This window comes from Bos taurus, chromosome 15 (assembly GCF_002263795.3).
Source record: "Bos taurus isolate L1 Dominette 01449 registration number 42190680 breed Hereford chromosome 15, ARS-UCD2.0, whole genome shotgun sequence".
NCBI classification, from domain to species: domain Eukaryota; kingdom Metazoa; phylum Chordata; class Mammalia; order Artiodactyla; family Bovidae; genus Bos; species Bos taurus.
This window is the reverse complement of record NC_037342.1, coordinates 52,434,517-52,448,981: the sequence shown is the minus strand read 5'-3', so window position 1 is coordinate 52,448,981 and position 14,465 is coordinate 52,434,517. Positions and strand designations below refer to the sequence as shown.

Sequence of the window (14,465 nt, the reverse complement as noted above, 5' to 3'; positions counted from 1 at the left end):
AACAGATTGTCTGTTCCTTAAATAGTTAGACATAGAATTTCTGTCAGGAGACCCAGCAATTCCACTACTAATTATATACCCAAGAGAATTGGAAACAGGTGTTCAAACAAAAACTTGTACACAGATGTCCACAGAGCATTATTCATAATAGCTAAAAAGTGAAAACAACCCAAAGATTCACCAACTAATGAATAAATAAACAAAATGTGGCATATCCATAAAATGTAATATTTTTTAGCCATAAAGTGAAAGTTGCTCAGTCATGTCCAACTCTTTGCAACCCCATGGACCATACAGTCCATGGAATTCTCCAGGCCAGAATATTAGAGTGGGTAGCCTTTCTCTTCTCCAGGGTATCTTCCCAACCCAGGGATCGAACCCAAGTCTCCCGCATTGCAGGGGGATTCTTTACCAGCTGAGCCACAAGGGAAGCCCGAGAATACTGGAGTGGGTAGCCTATCCCTTCTCCAGGGGATCTTCCGGACCCCAGGAATCGAGCCGGGATCTGGCATTGCAGGCGGATTCCTTACCAACTGAGCTATCAGGGAAGCCATAAAATGATGTACTAATTCACTGATGAACCTTGAAAATATGTTAAATGACAGAGGCTGGCACAAAAAACCACATATCATGTGATTCCATTTATATGGAATGTCCAGAAGAGGCAAATTCATTGAGTTAGAAAGTAGATTAGTCGAAGATACAGAGAACAGACTTGTGAACATAGTGGGGGAAGGAGAGAGTGGGATGAATGGAGAAAGTAGTATAGCTCTATATACACTACCATGTATAAAACAGGTAGTTGGTGAGAAGTTGCTGTATAACACAGGGAGCCCAGCAAGGTACTCTATGGTGTTCTAGAGGGGTAGGGTGGGGGGAGGGGAGGGAGACCCAAGAGACAGGTGAGATATAGATATAGATATATGTATATGTATGTAATTGTGGCTGGTTTGAGTGGTTGTATGACAGAAACCAATACAACATTTATAATGTTGTAGCAATTTTCCTCAACTTAAAAGAAGAAGAAAGTAGATTAGTGGTTGCCAGAGAGGGAGAGAAAGGTAGGAATGGATGTGACTACTTAATGGGTATGGGATTTCTTTTGGAAGCAATGCAGATGCCCTGGAATTAGATAGTAGTGATGGTTGTACAACATTGTGAGTGTACTGAAAGTCAATGAATTGCACACTTTAAAATAGTTCAATGGTGACTTAAATGTATGAATTTTCCCTGGTTTTAAGATCTCTGTTGATTTGCAAGAACCTTTATTTTTATTATTATTGATGTATTGATATATTTTCCCATCATTGTTGCTAATATGTATGTATTCTATTTGTTCTGCTTTTTTAACCGAAAATTGTTCAATGCATTGTTTACCATCTACACAGTTTCCACGATTTTTGTTTTGGTGGCTGTGCATATTTTAGTCACTATGTATATCATAACTTAAATCATTTCTCAAATGTTTAGTGGTTTTCTCTTTTTTTCAATTTTTAAGGAGTCCTGATCTAAATACTTAAATAAATAAGAATGTTTAAATTTCTTTGTAGATATTGTATTGATGTTTCTTTCTCAAAACAGAATTTCTGACTCTTTTTTTAAATTTTACTATTTCTATTGTGGTTTTTCTCTGATTGCTGTATAGTAAGAATATATGAATTTAGAATCCTACCAATAATGGATGAGGGAAAATGGAGGAAATTAATGTTTATAGAATGTCCATTCTGTTCCAGGCACTGCATATGGATCCTTTTCATCTATTATTTCATTCAGCTCCCATGCCTAATCTTATAAACGGACTAGAAATGTTGACATAGCTAGTAAGCAGATGAGCAAATATCAGAAACCAAGCATTTTGTCTCTCGAGTTTTATACTGTCCCCACATCTTTACCAGTATTGGGCTCTACCTTTTTTGAGTTCCTACTTATTAGAAAAATTCAGTGTTTTTCCAAGTGATTGTTTAAGATTTATATTTATTCTTTACTTAGCAACCTACCTTTACCTTTTATTTTATATTAATAGATTTTAAACTGAATTTAACATTTAAACAGCAAGCATTGTATATCAGAGCTTTTTCATAATTTTTTTGCTTTTGTTTACTCTTTTATAGGCTCTTGATGGAAATGTGTATGACCATCTTAAGGATTATTTAATTGCCTTCAGCCGGACTGAGCTAGAGACATGCCAAGCTGTGCAGAACACATTCCAGTTTTTATTAGAAACCTCCAGCAAGGCAAGTTACCTTCAGTGAAGTATGCGATATATCCATTTAGAATCAAAAATGTCTTTAGATACAAACAAAATGAATGTACCAATGACATTAGAATGCTTTAAAGGACAAATTTTTTGAAAACAGTATTCCTTCTAACAAAGTTGAAAGGTGTTTCGTTCTTCTTGATGAAGGTCAAAAAGGGAGGTGATGATACAGGCTGTCTCAGGACAGCAGTCATTATTAGCATGTCTGTTGCTTTTGAAAAGAATAGTTTTAAGAACTTTATTTTCCACTCAAATTAATTTTGAATGCATTCAGTTCATAAAACAACAGAGTCATGTGTCGATGCGAAGAATAATAAAGGGACACAAAAAGGAAAATTAAAATTTTATAATTGATAAACAAATTAATGTTATAATTAACTTGCTTTAAACAATTAACCTTGCCTTCTATATGCTGTCATTCTTTGATAGTTATCTTTTCATTCAAGTTTGCTAGCATGTCACACTGTTTACATAGAAAATAAATCAAATTGTTTTTCTTTAGGATCTGACAGATTAAAATTTTTTACAGTAGAGAAAGTATCCTTTGGAAGATAAATTGTTCCTGTGGTTAATTAATCTTATTTTCTTTCTGATAAATTAAGTGCATAGTAAATGTTTCCTGACTGAATGCATTTATTAAAATACATTCATTTTATGACTATTATTTTAAAGGATCCAGTTCAATTCTCATTTTTGGCCAGAGGAGTGGGAACTGGCCAATACCTTAGAAAGTTGTTTGGAAAGGAATCAGGGTATCCATATTACAAGACAGAGGCCAAAGACAGGAAAGAAAAGGGCGCAGTCTATGTCCCTTTTCTTTTCCTGAATTGCCTCCATGTGTATTTATTATTTTCAGTGTACCATAGCTCCAATTCTATTTTTAGAAAAAAATTTTAAATGCTAAGTTCTCGTGGAAATACAAATATCACTAGTCTGGTGCTTTGAAATCTTGTCATATTTTTGTATTCTTATATTTTTACCCCTAGGATTCAATAAAAGATGTAAAAGGATGAACATATAGAGAGGATAAATGGATGGGTAGATGGATAGTTATGAAAGAAAATGTAGAAAAAATGTTAATTAAAGAGTCTAGGTGGTGGTTTACAGGTGTTTCTGCACAGTTCTTTTTAATGTGTATACATTTGACATTTTCCACAAGAGAATGTTGGGGGTAGAAGTCTATAAAAATGTCTTGGTTTGTTCCTTTTATGAAGAAGTTGATTTTTAACTAGTAATCAGATTGTTTATATGTACTGGTCCATTCGGGTTTTCTGTATCTTTTTTAGTGTATTTTGGTAACTTCACTTTCCTAGACAAATTGTCTATTTCATTTATCAAATTTGAAGGCATAAATTTGCATATAAACTTGTTTGCCTCTGTAATCGTCTCCCTTTTTATTTCTAATATTATTTGTGCTTTCTCTCTTATTTTGATTGGACTTGCCAATCTATTTTATTAATCTTTTCCAAAAGCCAACTCTTGTTCTACTTCTCAGTGTTATTGTTCCCTATCTCCTTAATTACTACCTTTATAGTCATTATTTCTTTCTACTTTATTACAGTTAATGTTTGTAGGCTTCTTTTTCTATTAGGTTCTCTATTTTCAGCCTTTTCAAATAAATCCACTTGAGCCTAAAAAATTTCTCTTTCTACTGTAATTGCATTCTGTGATAGGTACATAGGGCTTTTTAAAATAGCATCTGCATTTTCCCCCCTCATTAACCCATGAATTATTTAGAAGTTTTTCCAGTTTCCATTTAATGGAGGGAGTACTTAGTGAGTGACATTTTTCATTCCTAATTTTGTCAGAGAGATTGTCCCTAGACAAAATTTTTTTTGAAATATTTTTCCAAGAATGTTTGAGCATACTGTCTTTAGTTTATAAAACAGATAAGCATTTAGTCTTTAAAATGTGCTACTATTTTATATAGCAGTTCACAGTTTTCTAGTTTTTAATACAACCTCCATGAGGTTGGTATTATCTTGCTCATTCTGTAGAAAGAAAAACAGACCCAGGAAGTTTATGTGATTTGCCTGAGGTCACAAACACACACATACTGTTTTCCATGCTCTACTAATGTCTATATTATCTCTTTAGCTTATATTGTTTTCATAGAAAATGAATTAAAAATGTATAAACTGAATTGGACACATAAAGAGATAAGCCTTTATTTTCCTCTACATTCACTCATATGGGTATCTTACTCCCCAGGGATGAGGAAGAAATAAGATGCTCTTATGTTTAGATTGAAAGTGGTAGTAATAAAAATTTAATAAGAATGACGTAACTAGGAGATGTGCCCTTTTATTCCTAGTACCAGAAGAGCTCACACCTAGAAGTTTTATGCCATGTGCTTTTCTGTTAACAAAGAGCTTGTTCTGCTACTTTTGTTATCCTGCTAAAAGCAACCTAGTGATCTGATAATCCAGAAAGAAGTTTAAAATTTTTTTTATTTTTATTCTACACCATTACTAGCTTGTCTTTGGAGGAAGTTCATTTTTTTTCCCACAGATCTAAATTGTAACTGTACCTGTATTTTGGGGGTAATCCATAGACACATTGTAAATTTTATAATGCCCTCTATACGTTTCATTCCCTAAAGGGAAACAGCTGGCCCTAGGAACTTCTGTTTAATTTTAATTATTTATGAAAGCTTGCTTTTCTTCTTAATATTTTATGAAATGCATTGTTCATGTAACTGAAGCAGATACTGTCAGAGAGATTTTCTCTAGTATAGTAATTCTAAAGGTGGTTCTACTGGCCTTACAATTTGTTTATGTATGCTTGCTTTCTGTCTGTATAAGGAAATTCCTACCAATTAATAATGTAGCTCTTTTAGCAACTCAAAAATAGCAGGGTTATTCTATATTTCTTCAGAAATTAAATTGTCTAGTATTGTCACTCTTAATACCTTAAAGATGTGCCAAAAAAAAAAAACTTAATAAAATAAAGGGGAAAATCACATGATCACCTCAAAAACACAGGAAAAGCATATGACAAAATTCAGTACTCTCTTATGATAAAAATGCTCAGCAAATTAGGAATAGAAGGAAACTTCCTGAACATGGTAAAAGGCATTTTTAAAAAACCTACATCATATATCATACTCAGTGTTGAAAGACTGAAAGCTTTCCCTATCTAAGATAGGATCAGACAAGGATGCCCGCTTTCACCACTACTATTCACCACTGTGGTGAATGGGCCTCCCTTGTGGCTCAGCTGGTAAAGAATCCGCCTGCAGTGTGGGAGACCTGGATTCAATCCCTGGGTTGGAATGATCCCCTGGAGAAGGGCGAGGCTACTCACTCCAGTATTCTGGCCTGGAGAATTCCATGGACTATATGGGTCGCAAAGAATTGGACAGGAATAAGTGACTTTCACTCATTCACCATTGTGCTGAACGTCCTGATCTGAGCAGTTAGGCAGGAAACAGAAATAGGAGGCACCAAAATGGAAAGAAAGAAGTAAAGGATATATTTGCACATGACATGATTATATATAAAAAACCTTATGCTGCTACTGCTACTAAGTCACTTCAGTCATGGCCGACTCTGTGAGACCCCAGAGATGGCAGCCCACCAGGCTCCCCTGTCCCTGGGATTCTCCAGGCAAGAACACTGGAGTGGATTGCCATTTCCTTCTCCAATGTATCAAAGTGAAAAGTGAAAGTGAAGTTGCTCAGTCGTGCCCGACTCTTAGCGACCCCATGGACTGCAGCCTACCAGGCTCCTCCATCCATGGGATTTTCCAGGCAAGAGTATTGGAGTGGGGTGCCATTGCCTTCTCTAAAAAACCCTATAGAATCCACAAAAGTCCTGGAGCTAGTAAATGAACTCAGCAAAAGTTGTAAATACAAAATCAAAACACAAAAATCTGTTATGTTTCTATACTTCATCAGTGAATTAACTGAAAGAAAATTATGAAAATAATTCTAGTTACAATAGTATTTGAAGAATAAATACCTAGAAATAAATTTAACCAAAACACAAAAGACTTGTACATTGAAAAATTATAAAACATTGCTGAAATTAAAGAAGACCCAAATAAATGGAAATAATAAATGTTTATGGATTAGAAGATTTCATATCTCTAATATTTCAGTATTCCCCAAAGCAATTTATAGATTCAGTGCTGCTGCTGCTAAGTCACTTCAGTTGTGTCCAACTCTTCATGACCCCATGGACTGCAGCCTACCAGGCTCCTCTGTCCATGGAATTTTCCAGGTAAGAGTACTGGAGTGGGGTGCCATTGCCTTCTCCGAGATTCAGTGCAATTCCAATCAAAATTCCAATGACCTTTTTTGCAGAAATGGAACAGCCAGTCCTCAAATTCATGTGGAACTACAAGGGATCCTGAAACATTGAAAAGGAAAAACAAAATTGGAGGACTCACACATCCCAGTTTTAAAACTTACTACAAAGCTATAATAGTTAAGAGTGTGGTGCTAGCATAAGGCTAGACATGTAAGAATTGAGAGTCCAGAAATAAGCTCAAACATCTGTGGCCAATTGATTTCCACAAGGTTGTCAAGGCCATTTGATAGAGAAAGAATAGTCTCTTCAATAAGAGGTGATAAAACAATAGCATAACCACATACAAAAGAATAAAGTTAAACCCCTTCCTCACTCCATATATAAAAATTAACTCAAAATGGGCCAACAACCTAAAACTGTAAAATTATAGAAGAAAATACAGAAGTAAATCTTTGTGACTGCAGGTTTGCCAGTTTATTCTTAGAGTTAACATGAAAGCGCAGCAGCAAAAGACGATAGATAACTGAACTGGTGGGCTGCAGTCCATGAGGTCGCGGAGACTGAGCGACTTCACTTTCACTTTTCACTTTCATGCATTGGAGAAGGAAATGGCAACCCGATCCAGTGTTCTTGCCTGGAGAATCCCAGGGACAGGGGAGCCTGGTGGGCCGACGTCTGTGGGGTCGTACAGAGTCGGACACGACTGAAGTGACTTAGCAGCAGCAGCAGCAGCATCAAATTACAAGTTTTTGTGCATCAAAGAACATTGTGGAAAATGTGAAAAAGGCCATAGAATGGGAGAAATATTTATAAATCATGTGCCTGTTAGGAATTTAATATTCAAAATATATAAATAACTTTTACAACTCAACACATAAAAGACAAATGACCCAATTTAAAAATGGGCAAAGGACTTGAATAGATATTTTTCCAAGGAAAATGTACACATTGTAAGATCCTAAGCACCATTTGTTATTCAGTTCAGTTCAGGTCAGTCGCTCAGTCGTGTCCGACTCTTTGCGACCCCATGAATCGCAGCACGCCCAGACCTCCCTGTCCATCACCAACTCCTGGAGTTCACCCAGACTCACATCCATCGAGTCAGTGATGCCATCCAGCCATCTCATCCTCTGTCATCCCCTTCTCCTCCTGCCCCCAATCTCACCCAGCATCAGAGTCTTTTCCAATGAGTCAACTCTTTACATGAGGTGGCCAAAGTATTGGAGTTTCAGCTTTAGCATCATTCCTTCCAAAGAAATCCCAGGGCTGATCTCCTTCAGAATGGACTAGTTGGATCTCCTTGCAGTCCAAGGGACTCTCAAGAGTCTTCTCCAACACCACAGTTCAAAAGCATCAGTTCTTCGATGATCAGCTTTCTTCACAGTCCAACTCTCACATCCATACATGACCACTGGAAAAACCATAGCCTTGACTAGACGAACCTTTGTTGGCAAAGTAATGTCTCTGCTTTTGAATATGCGATCTAGTTTGGTCATAACTTGCCTTCCAAGGAGTAAGTGTCTTTTAATTTCATGACTACAGTCACCATCTGCAGTGATTTTGGAGCCCAAAAAAATAAAGTCAGCCACTGTTTCCACTGTTTCCCCATCTATTTCCCATGAAGTGATGGGACCAGATGCCATGATCTTTGTTTTCTGAATGTTGAGCTTTAAGCCAACTTTTTCACTCTCCACTTTCACTTTCATCAAGAGGCTTTTGAGTTCCTCTTCACTTTCACCGCCATAAGGGTGGTGTCATTTGCACATCTGAGGCTATTGATATTTCTCCCAGCAATCTTGATTCCAGCTTGTGCTTCTTCCAGCACAGCGTTTCTCATGATGTACTCTGCGTATAAGTTGAATAAGCAGGGTGACCATATACAGCCTTGACATACTCCTTTTCCTATTTGAAACCAGTCTGTTGTTCCATGTCCAGTTCTGACTGTTGCTTCCTGACCTGCATACAGGTTTCTCAAGGAGCAGGTCAGGTGGTCTGGTATTCCCATCTCTTTCAGAATTTTCCACAGTTTATTGTGATCCACACAGTCAAAGACTTTGGCATAGTCAAGAAAGCAGAAATAGATGTTTTTCTGGAACTCTCTTGCTTTTTCCATGATCCAGCGGATGTTGGCAATTTGATCTCTGGTTCCTCTGCCTTTTCTAAAACCAGCTTGAACATCTGGAAGTTCGGGGTTCACGTATTGCTGAAGCCTGGCTTGGAGAATTTTGAGCATGACTTTACTAGTGTGTGAGATGAGTGTAATTGTGCAGTAGTTTGAGCATTCTTTGGCATTGCCTTTCTTTGGGATTGGAATGAAAACTGACCTTTTCCAGTCCTATGGCCATTGCTAACTTTTCCAAATTTGCTGGCATATTGAGTGCAGCACTTTCACAGCATCATCTTTCAGGATTTGAAATAGCTCAACGGGAATTCCATCACCTCCACTAGCTTTGTTCATATTGATGCTTTCTAAGGCCCACTTGACTTCACATTCCAGGATGTCCGGCTCTAGGTGAGTGATCACACCATCGTGATTATCTGGGTCGTGAAGATCTTTTTTGTCCAGTTCTTCCATTAGTTATTGGAGAAATGTAAATGAAAAGCAAAAGCACAATGAAATACCACTTCCTACCTAGTAGGATAGCTTTAATAATTAAAACAACACACATATAATAGTAAATGTTGGCAGGGATGTGGTAAAATTATAAACCTTGTACATTATAGGAATGTAAAATGGTGTAGCCACTGTGGAAAACAGTTCAGTAATTCCTCAAAAAGTGAGACAGAGTTACCATATGACACTTCCACTTTTTTTGAAAACAAATGTTTAAACAAAAAAATTGTACAAAAATGTTCATAGCAGTGTTATTCATAGTGAAGTCATTCAGTTGTGTCTGACTCTTAGCAACCCCATGGACTGTAGCCTAAGAGGCTCCTCCATCCAAGGGATTTTCCAGGCAAGAATACTAGAGTGGGTTGCCATTTCCTTCTCCAGGAGATAATAGCCAAAATTGTAAATACCCTAAATGTCAATCAACTGGTGATTAGATAAATAAAATACAGTTTATCCATACTATGGAATATTATTTGTTCATAAAAAGGAATGAACTACTGATATATCATATAACACATGTCCCACAGAATAAAAGAATACAAACAGCTATTACCATATAAAAAAGATGCTTTTATGGGCTAAGTTGTATCCCCTAAAATTCATATGTGGAAGTCCTAACCTCTGGTACCTCAGAATGTGACTGTTCTTGGATATCAGGCCTTTAAAGAGGTTAAGTAAAATGAGGTCATACAGATGAGCTCTAATCCAATATGACTGGTGTTCATAGAAGGTTAGAGTGCGAATAGGCACAAAGGGAAGTCCACATAAGACACCAGGAAAAGACGATCATCTGCAAGCCAAGGAAAGAGGCCCTCAGAAGAAACCACCCCTGCCAACACGTTGATCTTGGGCTTCTAGCCTCCAGAACTGTGAGGAAACAGAATTACCTTGTTTAAGCCACCTCCTCTATGATCCTTTGTCATGGAAGCCCTAGGAAACTAGTACAGATGCTTAAATTTACTATTAATCAAAGAATTGGAAATTAAAATCACTATGAGATTCTATTTTACACTTATAAGATTGACAAAAATTGAGAAGAATGATTGTTGATGAGAATATGGATTAACAGAAGCTTGTATACTGCCCTGAGGGGTACAGATTGATATATCCAATTTCAACACATTTGGCGTTATCTAGTCAATTTAAAGATGCACTTAGCTTATGACTCAGTAGTTCTACTTCTTAGAATATAACATAGAGAAACTCTGGCCCCAGAGTGGGTACCAGAAGACTTTGAGATATTGTTCATAGCAACTTCCTTTGTCAGATTAGAAAAAGCTAGAAATAACTGTCCACCACCAGTAAGATGAATAATGGAATACCATATAGCAATAAAAATGAAAGCTCTGTAGGCACATGCATTAATATGGATGAGATTCACAAATATGATGTTAAGCAAATTGCAAAACAAGGACCTACTGTATAGCACAGGGAACTGTACTCAGTATAGTAACCTATAGTGGAGAAGAATCTGAAAAAGAATGTGTATGTGTATGTATAGCTAAATCACTTTGCTTTAGCACTTGGAACTAACACAACATTGTAAATTAATGATAACTTCAAGTTTTAGAAAAGCAACTTGCAAAGAATACACACACATTTATACAGCATTCAGAAACATCCAAGAAAACAGTATAATTTTGAGATATATCATATGTAATAACACTGTTAAAAGGAAATTTAAAAAGAAGAGCACAGTAAAATTTAGTAAAGTGGTTATATCTAGAGGAGCATGCATTCATAGAGGGGCAGATAGTCCCCCAAAGGAGTAAAAAGTGCTTCTGGATGTTGAGGGGTTGTTTGCCAAAAGAATCTTATATGTTACAATGGACCACAGTACATAAATATATAACATATACTTGTGATATTAAAATGTAATCAAAGAGGGCAACTAGGGGGAAAATGTCTTAAAAGGGTCCTTGGATTGGGGAATGGGAGAGATTCCTCAACTTAAAAAAAAATTTAAAAAAGGAAGGGTTGAACATGCCTTAGGAAGTAAGGTGGGAATGTAATAAGGAGAGGATGTATAGATTTCTACTGTAATGGTAATGTTTTATTTAATCTCAATGGTGGATACGGAGGTGTTCTTTAACAGCTGTTTATTGAATACTACTTTAGACAGAAGTCATTGTGCTATTTGCTGAAGGTTACATCAGTAACGAGATTGAAGGCTGGATCTCAGTTGTTACAAGGAGTGACTGAAGGAAGCAGAAAGGGAAAGATTACAAAGGGAATGAAGAAACTTTTGAAAATGAGGGATATGTCCATTATCTTGATTGTGATGATTTTTACAGATATATAGGAAAGTTAAAATTTATCAAAATATACACTTTAAATATGTACAGATTATTGTATGTATGTCAGTTATACTTCAGTAACACTTTTACAGAGAGAAAAATAGGCCATATATCCTAGAAAAAATGAAAATTTATTTTCACACAGAAGCTTACACACAAATGTTCAGAGTAGCTTTTAGGCATAATAGTTGAAAACTGGAAGCTCCTTAAATGACCTTCAGTGAGTGAAGGACCAAAATAAATGGTGGTGTTTCCATACTATGAAGTACTACTCAGCAATAAAAAGGAGTGAACTCCTTTTTGATACATGCAACAAATTGGATGAACTTGAAGGAAAGTATGCTGAATGAAAATAGACTTCCCTAGTGGTCCAGTGGTTAAGATTCCACACTTCCACTACGAGGGGCATGGGTTTGATCCCTGATTGAAGAACTAAGATCCCTCATGTTGTGCCATGCAGCCAAAAACATATACCAAAAGGTATATGGTGCATGATTCCATTATGTAATATTTGTGAAATAGTATATTTATAGAAATAGAGAACAGATAAGCAGTTGCCAGGAATCAGGGATGAGGAGAGTAGAAGGAAGGGACTTTCCAGGTAGTTCAATGGTAAAGAATCTAAAGTTCAGGAGATGCAAGTTCAATCCCTGGATGAGGAAGATCCCCTGGAGAAGGAAATGACAACCCACTCCAGTATTCTTGCCTGGGAAATCCCATAGACAGAGGAGCCTGGGAGGCTACAGTCCATGAGATGGCAAAAAAGTCAGATGCGACTTAGTCACTAAATAAACAAAGTAGAGGGAAGTATTATGGAATAGGACAAGGGAGTCATGTGGCGGTGGTTCAGTTAAATATCTTGATTGGGATAGTGGTTGCATGAAGTTATACATGTGATAAAATTGTAGAAACCTTTACACACACATATCCCCAAATGAGTGCATATATTAATATAACTGGTGACATCTAAATAAGCTTTATGTTTTGTACCAGTGTCAATTTCCTGATTTTCACATTTACTGTATTTATGCAAGATGCTAACACTGGGAGGTGCACAGGATCTCTTTGCAACTTCCTTTCAAAATGAATTGTTCGAGAGAGACCAGTTACTAACCCGGTGACTCTATTGTACAGGTCTGGTTTTCCATGTACTTCTCCTACTCACTTTAAAAAAACAAAACATAGTGGCTGTACTAGTTTGCATTCCCACCAACAGTGTAAGAGAGTTCCCTTTTCTCCACACCCTCTCCAGCATTGATTGCTTATAGACTTTTGGATTGCAGCCATTCTGACTGGCGTGAAATGGGACCTCATAGTGGTTTTGATTTGCATTTCTCTGATAATGAGTGATGTTGAGCATCTTTTCATGTGTTTGTTAGCCATCTGTATGTCTTCTTTGGAGAAATGTCTATTTAGTTCTTTGGCCCATTTTTTGATTGGGTCATTTATTTTTCTGGAATTGAGCTGTAGGAGTTGCTTGTATATTTTTGAAATTAGTTGTTTGTCAGTTGCTTTATTTGCTATTATTTTCTCCCATTCTGAAGGCTGTCTTTTCACCTTGCTTATAGTTTCCTTTGTTGTGCAGAAGCTTTTAAGTTTAATTAGGTCCCATTTGTTTATTTTTGCTTTTATTTCCAATATTCTGGGAGGTGGGTCATAGAGGATTCTGCTGTGATGTATGTCGGAGAGTGTTTTGCCTGTTATCCTCTAGGAGTTTTATAGTTTCTGATCTTATGTTTAGATCTTTAATCCATTTTGAGTTTATTTTTGTGTATGGTGTTAGAAAGTGCTCTAGTTTCATTCTTTTACAAGTGGTTGACCAGTTTTCTCAGCACCACTTGTTAAAGAGATTGTCTTTAATCCATTGTATATTCTTGCCTCCTTTGTCAAAGATAAGGTGTCCATGTGTGCGTGGATTTATCTCTGGGCTTTCTATTTTGTTCCATTGATCTATATTTCTGTCTTTGTGCCAGTACCATACTGCCTTGATGACTGTGGCTTTGTAGTAGAGCCTGAAGTCAGGCAGGTTGATTCCTCCAGTGTGGAGATTCCTTAAAAAACTGGAAATAGAACTGCCTTATGATCCAGCAATCCCACTGCTGGGCATACACACTGAGGAAACCAGAATTGAAAGAGACATGTGTACCCCAGTGTTCATCGCAGCACTGTTTATAATAGCCAGGACATGGAAGCAACCTAGATGTCCATCAGCAGATGAATGGATAAGAAAGCTGTGGTACATATACATAATGGAGTATTACTCAGCCATTAAAAAGAATACATTTGAATCAGTTCTAATGAGGTGGATGAAACTGGAGCCTATTATACAGAATGAAGTAAGCCAGAAAGAAAAACACCAATACAGTATACTAACACATTTATATGGAATTTAGAAAGGTGGTAACAATAACCCTGTATACGAGACAGCAAAAGAGACACTGATGTATAGAACAGTCTTTTGGACTCTGTGGGAGAGGGAGAGGGTGGGATGATTTGGGAGAATGGCATTGAAATACATATAATATCATATATGGAACGCGTTGCCAGTCCAGGTTCGATGCATGATACTGGATGCTTGGGGCTGGTGCACTGGGACGACCCAGAGGGATGGTATGGGGAGGGAGGAGGGAGGAGGGTTCAGGATGGGGAACACATGTATACCTGTGGCGGATTCATTTCGATATTTGGCAAAACCAATACAATATTGTAAAGTTTAAAAATAAAAATAAAAAGAATATTCAAAAAAATAAAATAAAAAAATAAAAAAACAAAACAGTGCTTCTTGGGAAAATAGCACTGATTCTAGATCTGGGACATAAAATATTTAAGGTAAACATTAAATAATTAGTCATAATGGAAAGCAAGGAGACTATCAAAAACTACTAGGTCATCTCCAGGGACTCAAGATATGATCTTGTTAGCCAAAGATGGGATTATTTTAGCATTGATAATCATAGCAGTAGATTGAAATAATCAAATATTTTTAAATCCATGACTTTATAATAATTTATTAAAGCTATAATTGATCATTCATTTGAGGTTAC

The 14,465-nt window shown here is 36.7% G+C and overlaps 1 protein-coding gene across 1 annotated transcript in view; it reads left to right on the top strand.

Annotated features, from left to right (window-relative positions):
• Positions 1-14,465, top strand: part of FCHSD2 (FCH and double SH3 domains 2) — a 244,535-nt gene that overhangs the window by 169,709 nt on the left and 60,361 nt on the right. The window contains exon 9 of the mRNA XM_002693439.7: positions 2,112-2,234. Coding sequence (XP_002693485.1) covers positions 2,112-2,234 — 123 coding nt within the window. The remainder of the gene's footprint in view (positions 1-2,111; positions 2,235-14,465) is intronic.